Source organism: Mustelus asterias, chromosome 5 (assembly GCF_964213995.1).
Source record: "Mustelus asterias chromosome 5, sMusAst1.hap1.1, whole genome shotgun sequence".
Classification (NCBI taxonomy): Eukaryota; Metazoa; Chordata; class Chondrichthyes; order Carcharhiniformes; family Triakidae; genus Mustelus; species Mustelus asterias.
The window spans coordinates 3,523,364-3,547,632 of NC_135805.1; the positions used below are offsets into that span (position 1 = coordinate 3,523,364).

The 24,269-nt window shown below is 45.7% G+C and overlaps 1 protein-coding gene across 11 annotated transcripts in view; it reads left to right on the forward strand.

Moving 5' to 3' along the window:
• The window catches only part of enah (ENAH actin regulator), a 570,439-nt gene that overhangs the window by 385,686 nt on the left and 160,484 nt on the right, over positions 1-24,269 (forward strand). For all 11 annotated transcript variants that reach the window (XM_078212124.1, XM_078212114.1, XM_078212122.1 and 8 more), the window contains one exon: positions 7,751-7,835. In XM_078212124.1, the coding sequence (XP_078068250.1) occupies positions 7,751-7,835 (85 nt within the window). The remainder of the gene's footprint in view (positions 1-7,750; positions 7,836-24,269) is intronic.

Below are 24,269 nucleotides of genomic sequence, written 5' to 3' on the forward strand. Positions count from 1 at the left end.
AAGAATGCTTTCTATGGTGCATCTGTAAAGGTTGGTGAGAATCATAGCGCACATGCTGAATTTCCATAGCCTCATCGGCGTGGAGGGACCTGGACATGGTTTTGGTGGTCTGGACACCTAGAAACCCAAAGCTATCGATTATTTCCACTTTGTCCCCATTGATGTAGACAGGGGCATGCTCTTCGCTACGCTTCCTGAAGTCGATGACTATCTCCTTCGTTTTACTGACATTGAGGGAGAGATTGCCTGAGGTGGACTGGACAGCACTGCTGGGGGATATATCAGTGGATACCCAGTGGGGAGCAAGCTCCAAAATGTACAAAGTGGACATGTCCCCTCCAAAAATATGAGTGGTACTGCCAAATCTAGATCCCCTGGTGGTCCAGAGGAACACCGGGGAAGATCAAACAGAAAGTGTACGATTGACAGAAAGAACTAAGCACTGCAGGTAGCCCAGATGAATATAGGAAGTGCAGGGGCGAAGTAAAAAAGAAAATAAGGAAATCAAAGAGAGAGTATGAGAAAAGATTAACAAAGTTAAAGAAAACCCAGTGAAGTTTTACCAATATATTAATGGTAAAAGGCTAGTTAAGGAAAAAGTGGACAATCAGAGATGAAGAAGGGAACTTGTGTGTAGATGCAGAGGCTGTGGGAAGTGTTTCAAATGAATATTTTGTCTCTGTGTTTATAAAGGAAAAGGATGATGCAGATATAGTAGCCCAGGAGGAGCACTGAGATATTGGACAGGATAATCATAGAGAGAGGGGAAGTACTCGAAGGGTTGGAATCCTTGAAAATTAATAAATCGCCAAGGCCAGATGGATTGTTTCCAAGGCTGTAGAAGGAGGTCAGGGAGGAGATAGCAGATGCTGTGAGGATGGTCAGCATGGATTTATTAAAGGAAGGTCTTGCCTCACAAACTTGATTTTTCGCCTCTCGCGATGTTACTGGCACAGATTTTCCAGTGAAATCAGCTTCCATATTGATTTCAATATTGATTACCTTGTTTAAATTTCATTCGTGAATTCTGGGGGCGGGGGGAGCAGCCATGAGGCTGAATTCAGCATGCAAAATGTGTTCATAGGATTGAAATGAAGTCAATTGTATGCAAACCGGCTTCGTGGCCTTTCTGGGTAAGGTTGCGGCCTAAGTTTCATAAGTGATAAAACAGGAGTGATCAGCGCCAATCTTTCCAGCACGTTCCCGATTGCAGTCGTTCGATAGTCAGTCACTTTTTTGGACAGATGGGAGCTTGCGCTGGTATGGGGGGTTAGGGGGCGGGAGGTGTGGGGGTGGGGGAGCCTAAACACGCCAATGAAATCCTCTTTAGAGTGCTCAGCGCCATTTAGCCAGGGTGCCCTGATCTGCAGGTATACTGGGTGACCTCCTCCAAATCCCCATGAATATTGGATCCTCCTCCCCCCACCCCCCCGCTGCAAGCAGCATGTTGTCCCCCCACACCGACACGGGTTGCTGACATCAGGGCCCTTCCAATGGGTCCCCTGGCGGACCCCTGACATGCCCCCCCACCCCACCCCCCGCCCCCAGTCATGATCCCCTTCATGATCCACCCACTTTAACAACTCCCCCACTTCCCCCCCGCATGGGACCCTCATCATAGCTCCTCATGCATTGGCACCCATTGTAGGCATCCGTGCATAGCACCCCAACCATAGCTCCCCAATCACAGTCCCTATGCAGGCCCAGCCCCACTCAAGCCCCATCCTCTTGGCACTGCCCCAGCACATCTAATGTGAACTGGCATTGCCATTGTGTCAGGTGGGCACTGCCAGTGTGCCAGCTGAGAACTGCAAGTGTCCTAAGTGGGTACTACCAGATGGGCACTGCCTGTCCATGCACGGGGTCTTCAATGACCCCCCCCCCCCACCCATATGTCCCGACAGAGAGATGTGAAGCATCTGGGACGGGGGAAGCATGTGTGCCGAACTCCTAGTGGAAAATAAAGTTAAAGTTTAAAGGTTATTTATTAGTCACAAGTAAGGCCTACATAAACTGCTATGAAGTTACTGTGAAATTCCCCTATGGTCGAGAGCTACAAGTTTCTGGGTGTCCAGAACACCAACAACCTGTCCTGGTCCCTCCACGCCAATGCTATAGTTAAGAAAGCCCACCAACGCCTCTACTTTCTCAGGAGGCTAAGGAAATTTGGCATGTCCACTACAGCTCACCAGTTTTTACAGATGCACCTTTCCGGATGTATCACAGCTTGGTATGCTCTGACCAAGACCACAAGAAACTACAAAGGGTTGTGAACGTAGCCCAGTCCAGCATGCAACCCATTCACTCTTCCTACATTTCCCGCTGCCTCGGAAAAGCAGCCAGCATAATCAAAGACCCCACGCACCCTGGACTTCTCTCTTCCACCTTCTTCTGTCGGGAAAAAGATACAAAAATCTGAGCTCACGTACCAACTGACTCAAGAACAGCTTCTTCCCTGTTGCCATCAGACTTTTGAATAGACCTACCTTATATTAAGAGCTGACGTTTCAAGTCCAGATGACCTTTTGTCAAAGCTAATAGGCATAGAAAGTGGGAGTATTTATACTGCAGGGGGAGGGAATGAACGATGAGTCATGGCCACAGAAACCAGGGGAAAAGACTGCTAAAAACTGTCCACAGAGAGAATAAAGGTTGTGAATGGCCAAACGGCAGAGAAGCTGAAATCAGAGGGTATAAGCTGTGACAGATGAAGATGTGGGGGGAAGGATGGGAGAGAGCTAAAATTCAGAAAAGGGGGGAAGAGGGGAAGCAAAGGGGGAGAAAGGGTAAGGAAAGGGGGATAAAGTAGGGAGAAAGAGTGGGAGGGAAGAAAAATGAAGAAAGACCATAAAGAAATAAAAGATAGAGAACAGTAAAACATTAAATAAAATGAAAATAAAGGGGTCGAGGTGGGGTAGACCTAATCATCTGAAGTTGTTGAATTCGATGTTGAGACCGGAAGGCTGTAAAGCGCCCAGCTGGAAGATGAGATGCTGTTCCTTCAGTTTGCATTGAGCTTCACTGGAACATTGCAGCAGGCAAAAGAGCTGAGAGAAAGGGATGGAGTCCTTACAGGATGTAGGGTTTTGTTCCAGGGCTACCCAGGTCCTCTCTCACAACTCCTTTACCGGTACATCGATGACTATTTTGGTGTCGCTTCAGGCTCTCGGCCAAACCTCAAAAAATTAATCAACTTTCCTTCTAATTTCCACCCCTCCATCGCCTTCACCTGGTCCATCGCAGACACTTCCCTTCCCTTCCTTGGCCTTTCTGTCTCCATTTCCGGCAATAGACTATCTACCAATACCCATTACAAGCCCACTGACTCCCACAGTTCTTCACCCCCTACATCCTGTAAGGACTCCATCCCTTTCTCTCAGCTCCTTCTCCTCCGTCGCATTTGTTCCGATGATGCCACTTTCCAAAGTGCTGCTTTTAATATATGCTCCTTTTTCCTGAACCGTGGATTCCCATCTACAATTGTCGAGGGCCCTCAACAGTGTGCGGTCGATCTCCTGCACCACAACCCTCACCCCCTCCCCTCCCTCCCAGAACAAAGATAGAGTCCCCCTTGTTCTCACATTTCACCCCATGAGCCTCCACATGCAAAGCATAATCCTTCACCATTTTCGCCAACTCCAGCGTGATGCCACCATCAAACACATCTTCCCTTCACTCCCTCTATCAACATTCCGCAGAGACCATTCCCTCTGGGATAACCTAGTCCACTCCTCCACTATACCTCTCCCGTCACTCATGGCACCTTCCCATGCAATCACAGAAGGTGTAACATCTGTCCCTTTACCTCTTCTATGCTCACCATCCAAGATCCAAAACATTCATTCCAGGTTAAGCAGTGTTCCACTTGCACCTCTTTCAATTTGGTCTATTGCATTCACTGCTCCCAATGTGGTCTCCTCTGTATCGGAGAGACCAAGCGTAGACTGGGTGATCGCTTTGCTGAGCACCTTTGGTCTGTGCGCAATCAGGACCCTGACCTTCCGGTTGCTTGCCATTTTAACACACAATCCAGCTCCCATGCCCACATGTCTGTCCTTGGCTTGCTGCAATGTCATGATGTGGAGATGCCGGCGTTGGACTGGGGTAAGCACAGTAAGAAGTCTCACAACACCAGGTTAAAGTCCAACAGGTTTGTTTGGTAGCAAATACCATAAGCTTTCGGAGCACAGCTCCTTCGTCAGATGGAGTGAAAATCTGTTCTCCAACAGTGCACAGAGACACAGAAATCAAGTTACAGAATACTAATTAGAATGCAAATCTCTACAGCCAGCCAGGTCTTAAAGGTACAGATAATGTGGGTGGAGGGAGCATTAAACACAGGTTAAAGAGATGTGTATTGTCTCCAGACAGAACAGCTAGTAAGATTCTGCAAGATCAGGAGGCAAGCTGTGGGAGTTACTGATAATGTAACATAAATCCAACATCCCGGTTTAGGCCGTCCTCATGTGTGTGGAACTTGGCTATCAGTTTCTGCTCAGCGACTCTGCGCTGTCGTGTGTCGTGAAGGCCGCCTTGGAGAACGCTTACCTGAAGATCCAAGGCTGAATGCCCGTGACTGCTGAAGTGCTCCCCCCACAGGAAGAGAACAGTCTTGCCTGGTGATTGTCGAGCGGTGTTCATTCATCCGTTGTCGTAGCGTCTGCATGGTTTCCCCAATGTACCATGCCTCGGGACATCCTCGGGACAATGTTCCAGTGAAGCTCAATGCAAACTGAAGGAACAGCATCTCATCTTCTGGCTAGGCACTTTACAGCCTTCTGGTCTCAACATCGAATTCAACAACTTCAGATGATTTGCTCTACTCGACTCCTTTGTTTTCATTTTATTTAATTTTTTACTATTCTCTACCTTTTATTTCTTTATTGTCTTTCTTCAATTTTCTTCCCTGTCCACTCTTTCCCACTGCTTTATCCCCCTTTCCTTACCTTTTCTCCCCCTTTGCTTCCCCTCTCCCCCCTTTTCTATATTTTACCCCTCTCCCACCCTTCCCCCCACCCTCCCCCCACATCTTCATCTCTCACAGCTTACCCTCTGATTTCAGCTTCTCTGCCGCTTGGCCATTCACACCCTTCATTCTCTCTGTGGACAGTTTTTAGCAGTCTTTTCCCCTGGTTTCTGTGGCTGTGACTCATCTTTCATTCCCTCCCCCTGCAGTATAAATATCTCCCACTTTCTGTGCCTTTTAGCTTTGACAAAGGGTCATCCGGACTCAAAACGTCAGCTCTTTTCTCTCCTTACAGATGCTGCCAGACCTGCTGAGATTTTCCAGCATTTTGTCTTTTGGTTTCAGATTCCAACATCCGCAGTAATTTGCTTTTACCTGATATTAAGTTGATCTTTCTCTACACTACATTCTGCATCCTCTCCTTTCCTTCTCCCCTGTGTACTCTATGAACAGTATGCTTCGTCTTTATAACACTAAAGAAACAATACTTGTCACTGCATACCAACACATGACAATAATAAATCAAATCAAATCTCCCCCACCCCCCCACACAAACAATCTCAAGCAGAGAGCCGTCAGATGCTCGGCACTTACCTAACTGGAGCACCTGAATTGGACTTTTGTAGAGCGTGTCTGTTTCACTCCACATCTGGACAGGCGAACACGGTGGTAAAGGGGGAAGTGCTGGTAAGGTTGGGTGTGCAGCCCATGTAAATGCATTTAAATGGCCGTTGTGTCCGTTTCGGGCACGGTCCCGATCACAGCCATTGTCGGGCCTTGGTAAAGGGGGAACCGGCGCGGAGGCAGGCGCAGATTGCGCTACTAGCCTCACGCCCGACTTTAGCAAGTTTTCATGCCCGAAAACGGCTGCAACTTAATGGTAAAATTGGGCCCTTTGTGTTAATGAATGAATTTTTAGTCGCTCTATTACTCAATATGATTGTGAGCAGAGGACATACGCTTCAGCCTTTTTATCACAATTGACTTTATATTTAAGAGATAAGTTGCTACTTGTTTAGAAATGTAGACATCTATTTGATACTTTGGCAGTTTAGCAAATTTTTGTTAGTTGTTACATTAAATGAAGCTGGATGGATTTTATTTCCTTTGTGCATAAGCTGAATGGCAGCATGGTAATAAGTTCAGAAGTTGGAATTTTTCAACCATTAAGGATGTCCTTAGTGTTCTGGCATATCTCCACGATTCTAGATTCAAGCGCATGACTATTTGCCTTATTGCTGGATCACCAGGCTTTATGTCAAACAAATCTGCTTGTGCATCTCTCAGCTGGGACTACAAGTCAATAAGTGAAAACTTATCCATCTTCTGCACTGTGCTGTCTGTTCAATTAACTGGAGATAGTGTCACTGTAAGGACAGGGTGACAGTCTGTTCTTCCTCTTTCAAGATGAGGTGCCAGCTCCCACAAGCTGTCCCATCAATAACTCAGTCAGGCACTAATGCAAACTGGGAGAAGAAACTGTAGGTTGCTGGCTTGTAGCTAGCTCTTCACTGAGGCAGAGTAATTGCACTCTTGGAGCCCACACAGCAAAACTGGTATATTTGTAATGGTTATTTGTAAAGGCCACGTTTGTAGCTATATTGGAGAGATCAAACAAAATCTTTATTTAAAAATATATTTCTTCCATTTAGTTGCAGCCTAACAAATAGGTTTTCAAAGTAGTGATATGAGCCATTCTGCTGAAAACAATTACATATGTATGGAATGGTTATTCTAGGAAGTCTAGAACTGGCTGCTATGCAATTGAACTGAGCAGTTCCATACATGTATCACCCAGCACCTGTACGTACAAATCACACCACTAAGCTTTGGTTTTCTGTCTAATTTTGTGTTCAAAGCTAATTCATTGTGCTTAGTCAATGTGGTAGATTTATTGTTGTAGTGATATTATCTTTGAATATTATACTTGAATAATACTTGAGTAATTTTATAATGTTATATTGTATCCAATTCCATTTTTATACATCAAACATTTTGTGGGAATAAATCATTGAAGGATCCAACAGGAAGCGTGGTAATGAGTGTAGGGTACATGTGTTCATAACTACATCAAGAAAGGTACTCATTGATAAATGTGATGTCTGTTTGTATTTTGTTGCTATTCTTTTTTTCTCCCTCCCCAGTGTAATAATGTAATAAACATTGATCTCTGTTCATTCGGTTTACTGAGCATTTGGTAGTCTCTGATATCCCACCCAAGTGACCGTATTTTTATGCGTGACCGTGGATACTTGCTAGGTTTCTCTTTCTAGGGGCATCACTGTTGAGTCCAATTGTGCCCTGTTCAAGTCCTATCAATGGCAATCACTGGACAGCAGTCAGTTATGGAAACCTTGGCTGATTGACTCTCCTTAACTTAGCTGAGACTGAGATTTGCTTACTCAGTATGGCTAAGTGCTGGGCAAACATTTTGTCACTTGAATGTGCAGACCAGGTGGTCATACTGTAATGTTATATGGTGCCATTCAGAACTGGCTGGTTGTTATTGACAAACTTTGAATGTACAACCTGGCAAATGGAATTCATGTACACAGTTTTCTATATGTTAATTACAGCTCTAAAAGATTCAAGCTAAATTTGTAATTCTACTTAAAAATTCTTTACACAAAAGAACATGCTGTGGAGTTGCATTCTGTTTAGAGAAAAAACAGTCGCTCTATGGCATCTGAGAACAAATACATGTATATGTGCTCTTTGTACCTGTGTTAATAATATCTAAAAGGGTAGCCTTTTTAAATGATTTCCCTTGTTTGCCTGTTTCAGGTCCAACATTGTCACGACAGAATTCACAACTGTTCCCACAAGTGCAGAATGGGCCATGCCAGGAGGAACTGGAAATTCAGAGGCGGTAAGGACTTGTTTATCCTGGAGAGATAAAAATAATGGCTTGAACTGCAATGTGTCTAACATTACATGCTATTATTTCAGTAAGATAAAAAGGCTACCTAATAAGATAAGAACCCATGGTGTTGGGATGTTAGCATGGATAGCGGACAGAGTTGGGATAAAGTGGCATTTTCAAGATGGCACCATGTAACCAGTGGAGTGCAAAGGGATCAGTGCTGGGGCCACAATTATTTACAATGTATATTAATGACAAAGGCAGTGAATGTATTATTAAGGAGGCAGGCGTAATGGTATTATCAAGGGACTAGTAAACCAGAGACCGAGGCTAATGCTCTGGGGGCCTGGGTTTGAATCCCACCATGGCAAATGGTGAAATTTAAATTAAATAAAAATCTGGAACAAAAATTTTTAATGATGACCATTGTCGTATTGTCAATTGTCGTAAAAACCCATCTGGTTCACTAATGCTCTTTAGGGAAGGAAATCTGCCATCCTCATCTGGTCTGGCCTTCATGTGACTCTAGATCCACCACAATGATTGACATGGGCAAGGTGATGCATTTTGGTAGATTGAACCAGGGCAGGACTTACTCAGTTAATGGTAGGGCACTGGGGAGAGTTACAGAGCAAAGAGATCTGGAGGTACATGTTCATAGCTCCTTGAAAGTGGAGTCACAGGTGGACAGAGTGGTGAAGAAGGCATTCAGCATGCTTGGTTTCATTGGTCAGAACATTGAATACAGGAGTTGGGACGTCTTGTTGAAGTTATACAAGACATTGGTAAGGCCACACTTGGAATACTGTGTACAGTTCTGGTCACCCTATTATAGAAAGGATATTATTAAACTAGAAAGAGTGCAGAAAAGATTTACTAGGATGCTACCGGGACTTGATGATTTGAGCTATAAGGAGAGGCTGGATAGACTGGGATTTTTTTCTCTGGAGCGTAGGAGACTGCGGGGTGATCGTATCGAGGTCTATAAAATAATGAGGGGCATAGATCAGCCAAATAGTCAATATCTTTTCCCAAAGGTAGGGGAGTCTAAAACTAGTGGGCATAGGTTTAAGGCGAGAGGGGAGAGATACAAAAGTGTCCAGAGGAGCAATTGTTTCACACACAGGGTGGTGAGTGTCTGGAACAAGCTGCCAGAGGTAGTAGTAGAGGCGGGTACAATTTTGCCTTTTAAAAAACATTTAGACAGTTACATGGGTACGATGGGTATAGAGGGATATGGGCCAAATGCGGGCAATTGGGATTAGCTTAGGGGTTTAAAAAAGAGACAGCATGGCCAAGTTGGGCCGAAGGACCTGTTTCCATGCTGTAAACCTCTATGACTCTATATCCAAAGTTTCCTCTTCTCAGAACTGAAATATTCTATGGAGCTAATCACCATAGCTCTGTTCTCCCAGTTTTGGAATTAATCTTTTGCACACCCTGAATTAATCATTTTCAAATATTCATTTGAAAATAAAGAAAACAAAATTGCCCCTCCTGGTTTTGATACTAATATTCTGTTCACTTTCTGACTACCTGTAAGACACTGCACCAATGATGTTAGGAACTTACCCTAACCCCAAGATCTCTGCCTGTTGTAAAACTAGCCAATCAGCCACTGGCTTACAGAGTCTTAGGAGCATGTAAGGAGCCCGTCAGGTCCATGCCAACTCAAGAGCAATCTGGTCAGTTCCAATTTCCCCAATGTATCCCTATAGCCCTGCAAGTTTATTTCCCTTGAGTGCCTATTCAATTTCCTTTCTTTAGAATTGATTTTATGAGAATAATTTATGAATTTGATCATTTTAGTTATGTTGCTCTTTGCATTTATCATTTGAGATCCTTAAAAATGCAGGGCAGATAACATTGGATAGAATAGGGCCTTATCACTATGACTGGAAAAATCAGTTAATTCTACTTGAAACATTTAATTTGAAATTGCGCCATATATTTATGAATAATTGCTGAAAAAAGATAGATTATTTGTCAAAGCTTTTAGAACCATAGAACCATTCATCTTGCACTCATCAGGACATTCTCAGGGAAATTCACAAGTTTATAATGTATGAGAAGAAAGTGCTGATTGCTTGGCAAGTGGACTCTGACTGGTAGAGGCATTGCCATGGAGCATGCACCAGTTGATGGTGACAGACAACTAACTCCCAAGCATTGTTTGAAATTTAAACAGGCAGCTTAATTATGATTGTTCCAGACATTGCTGGACATTGAGGAGGTGGGAGGGTCACACATCAGGTGATGTGGCGAGAGGGCATCGGGATATGGGAGTTTAGGCCATGGGGGTGGAGGAGGGAGTGGACATAGACCATAGTGATAGTGAAGAGGATTGTCAGGGGATACAGCAAGATATAGACTGGTTGGAAACTTGGACGGAGAAGTGGCAAATGGAGTTTAATCCGGACAAGTGTGAGATAATGCATTTTGGAACGTCCAATGCATGTCGGAATTATATAGTAAATGGTAGAACCGTTAGGAGTATTGACAGGCAGAGAGATCTGGGTGTACATGTCCACCGATCACTGAAAGTGGCAACGCAGGCAGACAAGGTAGTCAAGAAAGCATACGGCATGCTTGCCTTCATCGGTTGGGGCATTGAGTATAAAAATTGGCAGGTCATGCTGCAGCTGTACAGAACCTTAGTTAGGCCTCATTTAGAATATTGTGTACACTACCGGAAGGATGTGGATGCTTTGGACAGTGTACAGAAGAGGCTTACTAGGGTGTTGCCTGGTCTGGAGGGAGTTGGCTATGAGGAGAGGTTGGATAAACTCGGTTTGTTCTCACTTGAACGACGGAGGTTGAGGGGTGACGTGATAGAGGTTTACAAGATTATGAGTGACATGGACAGAGTGGATAGTCAGTTGCTCTTTTCCTAGGGTAGAAAAGTGAAGTACTAGGGTGCACAGGTTTAAGGTGAGTGGGAAGAAGTTTAGGGGAGATGTGCAAGGCAAGTTTTTTACAGAGGGTGGTGAATGTCTGGAACGCACTGCCTGGGGGGGTGGTGGGAGCAGGTACGATAGCAGCATTTAAAGGGGCAGCTAGACGAATACATGAATAGGATGGCCTAGTAGAATAGGATGGGAATGGAAGGATATGGACTCTGTAAGTGCATACGGTTTTAGTTTAGGCAGGCATCATGATCGGCGCAAGCCTGGAGGACCGAAGAGCCTGTTCCTGTGCTGTACTGTTCATTATTCTCTCTATAAGATATAGGAGCAGAATTAGGCCATTCGGCCCATTGAGTCTGCTCTGCCATTTGATCATGGCTGATATGTTTATCAACCCCATTCTCCTGCCTTTTCCCTGTAATCTTTGATCCCCTTACCAATCAAGAACCTATCTATCTCTGTCTTAAATACACTCAATGACTTGACCTCCACAGTCTTCTGTGGCAATGAATTCCACAGATTCACCACCCTCTGGCTGAAAAAATTCCTCCTCATCTCGGTTTTAAAGAGTTGTCCCTTTACTCTGAGGCTGTGTCCTCGGATCCTAGTTTCTCCTACTAATGGAAACACCTTCTCTATCTCCACTCTATCCAGGCTTTTCAGAATACTGTAAGTTTCAATGATATCACCCCCCCCCCCCCCCCCAACACCCCTTATCCTTTTACATCAAGCCTTTTATTCCCGGGATCATTCTCGGGAACCTCCTCTGGACCCTCTCCAAGGCCACAGATTCTTCCTTAGATATGGGGCCCAAAATTGCTCACAATATTCCAAATATGGTCTGACCAGAGCTTTATAAAGCCTCAGCAGTACATCCCGCTTTTGTATTCTAGTCTTCTCAAAAAGGATTTGCTTTCCTAAATACCAACTCAACCTTTAAGTTAATCTTAAGAGAATCCTGCACCAGGACTCCCAATTCCCTTTGCGCTTCTGATTTCTGAATTTTCTCCCCATTTAGAAAATAGTCGACACCTCTATTCTTCCTACCAAAGTGCATACCCTCACACTTTCCCCTCATTAAGACCATAAGACATAGGAGTAGAATTAGGCCACTTGGCCCATTGAGTCTGCTCCGCCATTCAATCATGGCTGATTTTTTTCTCATCCCCATTCTCCTGCCTTTTCCTCATAACCCCTGATCCCCTTATTAGTCAAGATTGTATTCCACCTGCCACTTCTTTGCCCACTCTCCTAACCTGTCCAAGTCTTTCTGCAGCCTCCCTGACTCCTCATTACTACCTGTCCCTCCACCTATCTTTGTATCATCTGCAAACTTAGCCACAATGCTCTCAATTCCTTCATCTAGATCATTGATGTGATCTAAATAGAATGAAAACTTGTGGTTCCAACACTGACCCCTGCGGAACTCCACAAGTCACCGGCTGCCATCCTGAAAAGGACCCCTTTATCCCCACTCTCTGCCTTCTGCCAGTCAGCCAATCTTCTATCCATGCCACTACCTTGCCTCTAACACCATGGGCTCTTACCTTATTCATGATGTGGAGATGCCGACGTTGGACTGGGGTAAGCACAGTAAGAAGTCTCACAACACCAGGTTAAAGTCCAACAGGTTTATTTGGTAGCAAAAGCCACTAGCTTTCGAAGCGCTGCTTCTTCATCAGGTGAGTGGGATTTCAGTTCACAAACAGGGCATATAAAGACACAAACTCAATTTACAAAATAATGGTTGGAATGCGAGTCTTTACAGGTAATCAAGTCTTACCTTATTCAGCAGCCTCCTGTGCATCACCTTGTGAAAGGCCTTCTGGAATCCAAATAGATAATGTCCACTGGCTCTTCTTTGTCTAACCTGCTCGTTCCTTCTTCAAAGAATTCCAACAGATTTGTCAGGCGTGACCTTCCCTTGATTAAACCATGCTAACTTTGTCCTATGTTACCATGCACTTCCAAGTATTCCGAAATCTCATCCTTAATAAAACCTTACCAATGACCAAGGTCAGGCTAACCAGCCTGTAATTTCCCATCTCTTGCCTCCCTCCCTTCTTAAACAGGGGTGTCACATTAGCGATTTTCCAGTCCTCTGGGACCCTCCCTGACTCCAGTGATTCCTGAAAGATCATCACTAATGCCTCCACCATCTCTTCAGATATCTCCTTCAAAACTCTGGGTTGTGGTCCATCTGATCCAGTGATTTATCCACCTTCAGACCTTTCAGCTTCCCTAGCACCTTCTCCTCAGTAATGGCCACCACACTCACCTCTGCCCCCTGACTCTCTTGAATTTTTAGTGTGTTACTGGTATGTCTTCCACCATGAAGACTGATGCAAAGTACCTATTTAGTTCCTCTGCCACTTTGTTCCCAATACTACTTCTCCAGAGGTCAAATGTCCACTCTTGCCTCTCTCTTACCCTTTATATATCTAAAAAAAACTTTTCCTACCTTTTATATCACTGGCAAGCTTACCCTTGTATTTGATCTTTTCCCCCCTTATTGCCTTTTTAGTTATCCTTTGTTGGTTTTTAAAGGCTTCCCAATCCCAATAAATTCCCAAGAAAGGCTTTGCCACATTTTATGCTTTCTGTTTTGCTTTTATGCTGTCCCTGACTTCCCTCATCAGCCATGGTTGCCTCGTCCTCCCCTCTTCCTTGGGATGAAATGCTGCTGTGTCTCCCAAATTATTCCCAGAAACTTCTGCCATTGCTGCTCCACCATCTTTCCTGCTCGGCTCCTCTTCCATTCAGCTCTGACCAGCTCCTCCCTCATGCCTCGATTCCAGCTTCTCTCTCAAACTGCAGGGTGAATTCTATCATATTATGGTCACTGCTCCTAAGGGTTCGTTCACCTTAAGCTCCCTTATCAAGTCTGCATCATTACACGTCACCAAATCCAGAATTGCCTGTTTCCTAGTGGAGTCTACTCAAAGGGGCTCCAAAAAGCTATTTTACAGACATTTTACAAATTCCTTTTCTTGGGACTCACTAGCAACCTAATTTTCCCAGTCCACCTGCATATTGAAGTCCCCCATGATCACTGTAACATTGCCTTTCTTACACACCTTTTCTATCTGCGGTGTATGTTGTGCCCCACATCCTGACTATTTCTCGGAGGCCTATACATAACTCCCATCAGAGTCTTTTTACCTTTTCGGTTCCTCAACTCTACCCACACAGATTCTACGTCTTCTGACCTTGTATCGCTTCTTGCTATTGATTTAATTTTATTTCTTACTAACAAGGCAACTCCGTCCCTCTGCCTGTCATTTTGATAGATGTGTGAATTGACCATGCCCTTCTCATAGTTGTCCCCTTATCAGGCTGTGCCTGAAGTTAGATTCCTAACCTTTCCAAACTCTCTGTCCTATTATTTGTTCTGGGAACTTCAATAACCTCTCCTGAGCTCTCCTCCTCTTTAACTTTTGTCATAATTTTCCATGCAGTTGAACCCACCCCCCCCCTACTATTTAGTTTAAAGTCCAATCTACAGCCCTAGTTATGCGATTCGCCAGGACTCTGGTCCCAGTATGATTCAGCTGGAGCCATTCCATTCGAACAGCAACCTCTTTCCCCAACACTGGTGCCAATGTCCCATGAATTCAAACCCACTTCTCCCACACCAATCTGCCAGCCATGTGTTTTCCTCTTATTGATCCTGTGCCAGTTAGCTTATGGCTCAGCTAGTAATCTCGAGATTATTACCTTTTTGATTCTACTTTTTAACTTAGTCCCCGAGGTAAGTTACTTTATGCATTCACCGCTCTGATGCTGTGCCTTCTGAGACTGCTTCCTGGAGACTAGGCTGCGAACCCCCAAGGTAAGTTACTTTATACACTCATCACTCCGATGCTCTGCCTTCCGAGACTGCTCCCTGGGGACTAGGCCACGAATCCCTGAGCTAAGTTACTTTATATACTTACTGCTCTGCTCTCCAAGACTGCTCCCGAGGCCTTGTTCATCGTGGCCGGGGACTTCAATCAGGTCAAGCTCAAGAGCGTATTACCAAGTTGCCACCAACATGTCTCCTGTTCCACCAGAGGCCCAAACATCCTAGACACTGCTACACAAATATCAAACATGCCTACCACTCTATCGCCCGCCCACACTTTGGCCAATCAGACGACAAGGCTGTGCTCCTGCTCCCGGCTTACAAGCAAAAACTGAACCGGGAGAATCCATTAAAGAAAGTCGTGCAATGTTGGTCTAAGGAATCGGATGATCTCCTATGGGGCTGCTTGGAGTCAGTGGACTGGTCAGTATTTAAAAACTCTGCGACCAGCCTGAACGAGTACACCACTACAGTAACTGACTTCATTAGTAAGTGTGTAGAAGACTGTGTGCCAAAGAAGCAAATCCGTCTGTTCCCCAACCGGAAACCATGGATGAACAGGGATATCCACTGCTTGCTGAAGTCCAGGTCTGAGGCGTTCAAGTCAGGCGACTCTGACCTATACAAGAGAACCAGATACGATCTAAGGAGATCCCCCCTGGACCAAGCTAGAGTCCCAGGCTGGCCACACGGACCCCTGCCAACAATGGCAAGGTCTGCAAGACATAACAGGCTATAAGATGAATGCATGTAAAATCGCCAGCTCTAACACACCCCTCCCTGATGAGCTCGATGCATTGTACACCCGTTTTGAGCAAGAAGTCAGCAAGACCATGCACTCCACCCTGGAAGCCCTCGATGAACCTATATCTGGGGTCACCATTGCAGATGTCAGGACAGCTTTCTCGAAGGTTAACCCACAGAAAGCCACTGGCTCGGATGGGGTACCCGGACGAGCATTCAGACCCTGCGCAGATCAGCCGGTGGGGGTATTTGCAGACATCCTCAACCTCTCTTTACAATAATCTGAGGTTCCTATCTGCTTCAAGAAGACGACCTTCATAGAACATAGAAAGCCACAGCACAAACAGGCCCTTCGGCCCACAAGTTGCGCCGATCACATCCCCACCTCTAGGCCTATCTATAGCCCTCAATCCCATTAAATCCCATGTACTCATCCAGAAGTCTCTTAAAAGACCCCAACGAGTTTGCCTCCACCACCACCGACGTCAGCCGATTCCACTCACCCACCACCCTCTGAGTGAAAAACTTACCCCTGACATCTCCTCTGTACCTACCCCCCAGCACCTTAAACCTGTGTCCTCTCGTAGCAACCATTTCAGCTCTTGGAAATAGCCTCTGAGAGTCTACCCTATCCAGACCTCTCAACATCTTGTAAACCTCTATCAGGTCACCTCTCATCCTTCGTCTCTCCATGGAGAAGAGACCAAGCTCCCTCAACCTATCCTCATAAGAGGATACCCAGTACCAAAGAAAAACCAAGCAGCGTGCCTTAATTACTATTGTCCAATGACTCTGACATCCATCATTATGGAGTGCTTCGAAAGGTTCGGCATGGCACGAATCAATTCCAGCTTCCCGGACTGCCTGGATCCACTACAGTTTGCCTACCGCCGCAACAGGTCCACAGCAGACGCAATCTCCCTGGCCCTGCACTTAACCCTGGAACACCTAGTTAACAAAGACACCTATGTCAGACTCCCATTTATTGACTACAGCTCAGCCTTCAACACCATTATTGCGACGAAACTCATCTCCAAACTCCGTGACCTGGGCCTCGGCTCCTCCCTCTGCAACTGGATCCTGAACTTCCTAACCCACAGATCACAATCAGTAAGGATAGGCAACAACACCTCCTCCACGATCATCCTCAACACCGGTGCCCCAGTAGGCTGTGTTCTCAGCCAACCTACTATATTCCTTATACACCTCTGACTGTGTGGCCAAATTCCCCTCCAATTCAATTTTCAAGTTTGCTGACAACTCCACCGTAGTGGGTCGGAACTCAAACAATGACGAGACAGAGTACAGGAATGAGACAGAGAATCTGGTGAACTGGTTTGACGACAATAATCTCTCCCTCAATGTCAACAAAACGAAGGAGATTGTCATCGACTTCAGGAAGCGTAAAGGAGAACATGCCCCTGTCTACATCAACAGGGACGAAGTAGAAATGGTCGAGAGCTTCAAGTTTTTAGATCCAAATCACCAGCAACCTGTCCTGGTACCTCCATGTCGACGCTATAATTAAGAAAGCCCACCGACACCTCTACTTTCTCAGAAGACTAAGGAAATTGGGCATGTCAGCAATGATTCTCACCAACTTTTACAGTTGCACCATAGGAAGCATTCTTTCTGGTTGTATCACAGCTTGGTGTGGCTCCTGCTCTGCCCAAGACCGCAAGAAACTACAAAAGTTTGTGAATCTAGCCCAATCCATCACTCAAACCAGCCTCCCATCCATTAATTCTGTCTACACTTCCCGCTGCCTCGGCAAAGCAGCCAGCATAATCAAGGACCCCACGTATCCCGGACATTTTCTCATTCACCTTCTTCCACACATACCAACTGACTCAAGAACAGCTTCTTCCCTGCTGCTGTCAGACTTTTGAATAGATCTACCTTGCATTAAGTTGATCTTTCTCGACACCCTAGCTATGACTCAGTAAGTAGTCTCACACCACCAGTTAAAGACCAACAGGTTTTGACTCACCTGATGAAGGAGCAGCGCTCCAAAACCTCGTGCTACTAATTAAACCTGTTGGACTTTAACCTGGTGTTGTGCGACTACTTACTGAGGCCCAGTCCAATGCCGGCAACTCCACATCCTAGCTATGACAGTAACACTATATTTTGCACTTTCTCGTTTCCTTCTCTATGAACAGTATGCTTTGTTTTTATGGCGTGCAAGAAACAATACTTTTCAAAGGACACTAATACATGTGACAATAATAAATCAAATCAAATCCCTGGAGATGAGTCTGCTAATCCCCAAGGTAAATTATTTTAGACACTCACCACTCTGATGCTCTGCCCGCTGAGACTGCTCCCTGGGGATTAGGCTGCGAATCCCTGAGGTAAATTACTTTATAAATTCACCATTCCGATGCTCTGAGACTGCTCCCCGGAGACTAGGCCGCGAATCCCTGAGGTAAGTTTACTTTATGTACTCACCGCTCCGGTGCTCCGCCCTCCGAGACTGCTCCCCGGAGACTAGGCCGCGAATCCCTGAGGTAAGTTTACTTTATGTACTCACCGCTCCGGTGCTCTGCCCTCCGAGACTGCTCTCTGGGGACTAGGCCGCGAATCCCTGAGGTAAGTTTACTTTATGTACTCACCGCTCCGGTGCTCCGCCCTCCGAGACTGCTCCCTGGAGACTAGGCCGCGAATCCCTGAGGTAAGTTTACTTTATATACTCACCGCTCTGGTGCTCCACCCTCCGAGACTGCTCCCTGGGGACGAGGCCGCAAATCCCCAAAGTAAATTACTTTATATACTCACCGCTCCGGTGCTCCGCCCTCCGAGACTGCTCCCTGGGGACTAGGCCGCAAATCCCCAAAGTAAATTACTTTATATACTCACCGCTCCAGTGCTCCGCCCTCCGAGACTGCTCCCTGGGGACTAGGCCGCGAATCCCTGAGGTAAGTTACTTTATTCACTGACCGCTCCGATGCTCCAAGACTGCACCCTGGGGACTCGGATGCGAATCGCCGAGGTAACCATGATGCGGACAATCACTCAACTGATGAAGGAGCTGCGCTCTGAAAGCTTGAGATACCTAAATAAACTTGTTGGACTTTAACCTGCTGTTGTGAGGTTTCTTACTGTCCCTGTGGTAAGTTACTTTATACACTCACCACACCGATGCTCCGCCCTCTGAGACTGCTCCCTGGAGACTAAGACAATATAAAATGAGGTTACCACAGGCATACAGGAGCAAAGGGAGTTCTGTGTACATGTGCATAAGTCATTAAAGGTGGCAGGGCAGGTTGAGGAGTTAATGGATACAGCAACTTAGCTTCATTAATAGGGGCATAGAGTACAAGTGGGGAGCTTGCTAAGGATGAGATGGAACATTGCAGCAAGGGAGAACGAGAAGAACATCAGGACAATGTCACAGCTTTGCTTAACTCCAGTCCGAATTTGAATTGGGTCTGTGGTGGATTCATTCGTCAGAATCACTGCTGGCAGGCGGAGAGGATGATGACTAAGGAGGAGTCTGATGATGAACTTCTGTGTTGCTGACAGCAGATAACTCCTCTGTATTTACCACAGTACTCCTGCTTCTATTTCGTGTGTTCTTGTGGAAATGACAGAGAAAGGAGTTGAGGCCGGCGTAGATCAGTCATGATCTTACTGAATGATGGGGCATGCTTGAAGGGCCTTGTGGCCCACTTCTGATTCTATTTCTTGTGTTCATTGTTGAATGTGTCACCTTTCTTGAAGCAGGTTACAATTAAGCATCTCTGAGATCCCCTGGCATGATCTCCTCCTCCTTCGGAAATTAAGTGATGCAATCACACTAAGTATGCTTCCTGACATGTTTTAGTGCTTCCACAGTGATTCCATCTGCTCATGATACATTTTTATTCTTTTAGCTGTTGGAGATGGCTTTTCTAGCTCGTTCCTGGTTGAGTTTGTGCTGAGATGATAGCATGGTGTGGGTTGGTGTTAAGGACATTAACGTTGAAGCCACAGTCTCGATTAGGGAGGTCTTCAAAGTGCTCCTTTCAGCAGATGCTGACTGCCTCTATCTTCTTGATGAGCATCTCTCCATTCTTGACCAGCAGTGAGATAGGACCTTGGGTCTGTAGGTGGTCTTGACTGTGCTAAAGAAACTTTGTGTGTCATGCTTGTCGGCCAACTGCTGGATCTCCTGTGCTTTCTCCGCCCACTTTAGGTCAGGAGTTTTTCTGCACCTGAACCTCCAGCTATCACTCTAGCTGCTTTCAGGTTCAGAAAAACCTTGTGGCTTATCAACTGTTGTCAACAGTTATCAACTGTTGTCATTGGACCAGCCTTGGTGTTTCCTTGTTGAGTCACCAAGTGTCTCTTTGCAGGTGTTGATTATGGTAAGATTACACCCCCCGAAGAGGTCTGTGTCATTTAAGATTCTGGTGTTAAAGTCACTAAGGAGGAACAACTTGTTGTCCATTAGAACTTGGGCCAAGGATTGTTCAAGACTGAAATAAAATTCCTCTTTGGACTTGACTGTAGTTTCCATTGTTGGGTAGTTCCTGCTGAGGACTATAGCACACTGGTTCTGGGCTAGGGTGAGCTGACTTGATTTGATTTGATTTATTATTGTCACATGTATTAGTATACAGTGAAAAGTATTGTTTCTTGCCTGCTATACACACAAAGCATACCATTCATAGAGAATGAAAGGAGAGTGCAGAATGTAGTGTTACAGTCATAAAATATAGAATGAAGGTATGCTGGGCACAGCTCGCAAGACGTCACCACGCTCCGATGCCATCTTGTTCTCTCAGATGGTTCATGAGGCATTTGTTTATCCCACAAGGGGAATCTCTGAGCCAGCCAACTGGTTTGTTTTTATGGTGAAGCCAACGTCGTGGAGGCGGCAATATCTGGTTTACCTTTCTAGGAGAATGTATAACCGCTATCTGGTTCCTTGAGCTGGCTGGGTCTCGCTTGGGGAGGCAATGTCAATATTAAAATACCTTCACTCCTGGGCAACGATAGCAGTATTCTGATGCTATTGAGTTTGTCAATGAGAATCCTGATCTCCCAGGTCTTGGACTTCATTTTAAGGGGTGAAAGATTCCTGTCCATGAGTTATTTTAATGTGGGCTGGCCATTGCATACCAGCTACCACATGGGTGATGGAACAAGGCCTTGATTCAGTGACAAGGGGGCCCAAGACAACTGGAGACCAGGCTCTGATGTGTGAACCTAGGACATAGAACCATAGAAAATTACAGCTCAGAAACAGGCCTTATAGAACATAGAACAGTACAGCACAGAACAGGCCCTTCGGCCCACGATGTTGTGCCGAGCTTTATCTGAAACCAAGATCAAGCTATCCCACTCCCTGTCATCCTGGTGTGCTCCATGTGCCTATCCAATAACTGCTTAAATGTTCCGAAAGTGTCTGACTCCACTATCACTGCAGGCAGTCCATTCCACACCCCAACCACTCTCTGAGTAAAGAACCTACCTCGGACATCCTTCCTATATCTCCCACCATGAACCCTATAGTTATGCCCCCTTGTAATAGCTCCATCCACCCGAGGAAATAGTCTTTGAAAGTTCACTCTATCTATCCCCTTCAACATTTTATAAACCTCTATTAAGTCTCCCCTCAACCTCCTCCGCTCCAGAGAGAACAGCCCTAGCTCCCTCAACCTTTCCTCATAAGACCTACCCTCCAAACCAGGCAGCATCCTGGTAAATCTCCTTTGCACTCTTTCCAGCGCTTCCACATCCTTCTTATAGTGAGGTGACCAGAACTGCACACTATATTCCAAATGTGGTCTCACCAAGGTCCTGTACAGTTGCAGCATAACCCCACGGCTCTTAAACTCCAACCCCCTGTTAATAAAAGCTAACACACTATAGGCCTTCTTCACAGCTCTATCCACTTGAGTGGCAACCTTCAGAGATCTGTGGATATGGACCCCAAGATCTCTCTGTTCCTCCACAGTCTTCAGAACCCTACCTTTGACCCTGTCATCCACGTTTAAATTTGTCCTACCAAAATGAATCACCTCACATTTAGAACATAGAACATAGAACATTACAGCGCAGTACAGGCCCTTCGGCCCGCGATGTTGCGCCGACCAGTGGTACCAATCTAAAGCCCCTCTAATCTACACTATTCCAATATCATCCATATGTTTATCCAATAACCATTTGAATGCTCTTAATGTTGACGAGTCCACTACTGCTGCAGGCAGGGCATTCCACGCCCTTACTACTCTCTGAGTAAAGAATCTACCTCTAACATCTGTCCTATATCTCTCACCCCTCAATTTAAAGCTATGTCCCCTCGTGCTAGCCAACACCGAGGAAAAAGGCTCTCACTATCCACCCTATCTAATCCTCTGATCATCTTGTATGCCTCTATTAAGTCACCTCTTAACCTTCTTCTCTCTAATGAAAACAACCTCAAGTCCCTCAGCCTTTCCTCATATGATTTTCCCACCATACCAGGCAACATCTGGTAAATTTATCAGGGTTAAACTCCGTCTGCCATTTTTCGCCCAGCTTTGCATCCTATCTATGTCTCTTTGCAGTCTACAACAGCCCTCCACCTCATCCACTACTCCACCAATCTTGGTGTCATCAGCAAATTTACTGATCCATCCTTCAGCCCCCTCCTCTAAGTCATTAATAAAAATCACAAATAGCAGAGGACCAAGCACTGATCCCTGCGGCACTCCGCGAGCAACCTGCCTCCAGTCCGAAAATTTGCCATCCACCACCACCCTCTGTCTTCGATCAGATAACCAGTTACCTATCCAATCGGCCAACTTTCCCTCTATCCCACACCTCCTTACTTTCATCATAAGCTGACCATGGGGGACCTTATAAGAACATAAGAAATAGGAGCATGAGTAGGCCATCTGGCCTTTCGAGCCTGCCCCGCCATTCAATAAGATCATGGCTGATCTGAAGCGAATCAGTTCCACTTACCCGCCTGCTCCCCATATCCCCTAATTCCCTTACCGATCAGAAAACTATCTACCCGTGATTTAAACATATTCAATGAGGAAGCCTCCAACACTTCAATGGGCAGAGAATTCCAGAGATTCACTACCCTCTGAGAGAAGAAGTTCCCCCTCAACTCTGTTCTGAACCGGCCCCCCCTTATTTTGAGGCTGTGCCCTCTAGTTCTGGTTTCCCTTCTAAGTGGAAAGAATCTCTCCACCTCTACCCTATCCAGCCCCTTCATTATCTTATATGTCTCTATAAGATCACCCCTCATCCTTCTAAACTCCAACGAGTACAGGCCCAATCTACTCAATCTCTCCTCATAAGCTACACCCCTCATCTCCGGTATCAACCTGGTGAACCTTCTCTGCACTCCCTCCAAGGCCAATATATCCTTTCACAAATAAGGGGACCAAAACTGCACACAGTACTCCAGCTGCAGCCTCACCAGTGCCTTGTACAGTTGCAGCAAGACCTCCCTGCTTTTATATTCTATCCCCCTCGCGATAAAGGCCAACATTCCATTTGCCTTCTTGATCACCTGCTGCACCTGCAGACTGAGTTTTTGCGATTCGTGCACAAGGACCCCCAGGTCCCTCTGCACAGTCGCACGATGTAATTTTTCTCCATTTAAATAATATTCCAATTTACTATTATTTCTTCCAAAGTGGATAACCTCACATTTGCTAACGTTATATTCCATCTGCCTGATCCTCGCCCACTTGCTCAGCCTATCCAAATCTCTCTGCAGACTTTCCGCGTCCTCCACGCAATTCGCTTTCCCACTCACCTTCGTGTCATCAGCAAACTTGAATACCCTAGATTCAGTCCCCTCCTCCAGATCATCTATGTAAATGGTAAACAATTGAGGCCCCAGCACCGATCCCTGCGGCACACCACTGGTCACCAACTGCCAACCAGAAAAGCACCCATTTATCCCAAGTCTCTGCTTCCTGTTATATAGCCAATCCCCAATCCACGCCAACGTGGTCACTTATAAAACGCCTTACTAAAATCCATGTATATGACATCAACTGCCCTACCTTGATCAACACACTTAGTTACCTCCTCAAAAAATTCTATCAAATTTGTGAGGCACGACTTGCCCTTCACAAATCTGTGCTGACTATCCCAGATTAATCCGCATCTTTCTAAATGGTCGTAAATTCCATCCCTAAGGACCTTTTCCATCAATTTACCAACCACCGAGTAAGACTAACCGGCCTATAATTACCAGGGTCATTTCTATTCCCTTTCTTAAACAGAGGAACAACATTCGCCACTCTCCAGTCCTCTGGCACCATCCCCGTGGACAGTGAGGACCCAAAGGTCAAAGCTAAAGGCTCTGCAATCTCATCCCTTGCCTCCCAAAGAATCCTAGGATATATTTCATCAGGCCCAGGGGACTTATCGACCTTCAGTTTATTCAAAACTGCTAGTACATCCTCCCTCCGAACATCTACTTCCTCCAGCCTATTAGCCTGTAACCCCTTCTCTTCCTCAAAAACATGGCCCCTCTCCTTGGTGAACACTGAAGAAAAGTATTCATTCATCACCTCGCCTATCTTTACTGACTCCATACACAAGTTCCCACTACTGTCCTTGACCGGCCCTAACCTCAGCCTGGTCATTCTTTTATTCCTCACATAAGAGTAAAAAGCCTTGGGGTTTTCCTTGATCCGATCCGCCAAGGACTTCTCATGCCCCCTCCAGCTCTCCTAAGCCCCTTTTTCAGCTCATTCCTTGCTAACTTGTAACCCTCAATCAAGCCATCTGAACCTTGTTTCCTCATCCCTACATAAGCTTCCCTCTTCCTTTTTACAAGGCATTCCACCTCTTTCGTGAACCATAGTTCCCTCACTCGGCCATTTCCTCCCTGCCTGACAGGGACATACCTATCAAGGACACACAGTATTTGTTCCTTGAAAAAGTTCCACTTTTCATTAGTGCCTTTCCCTGACAGTTTCTGTTCCCATCTTATGCCCCCTAATT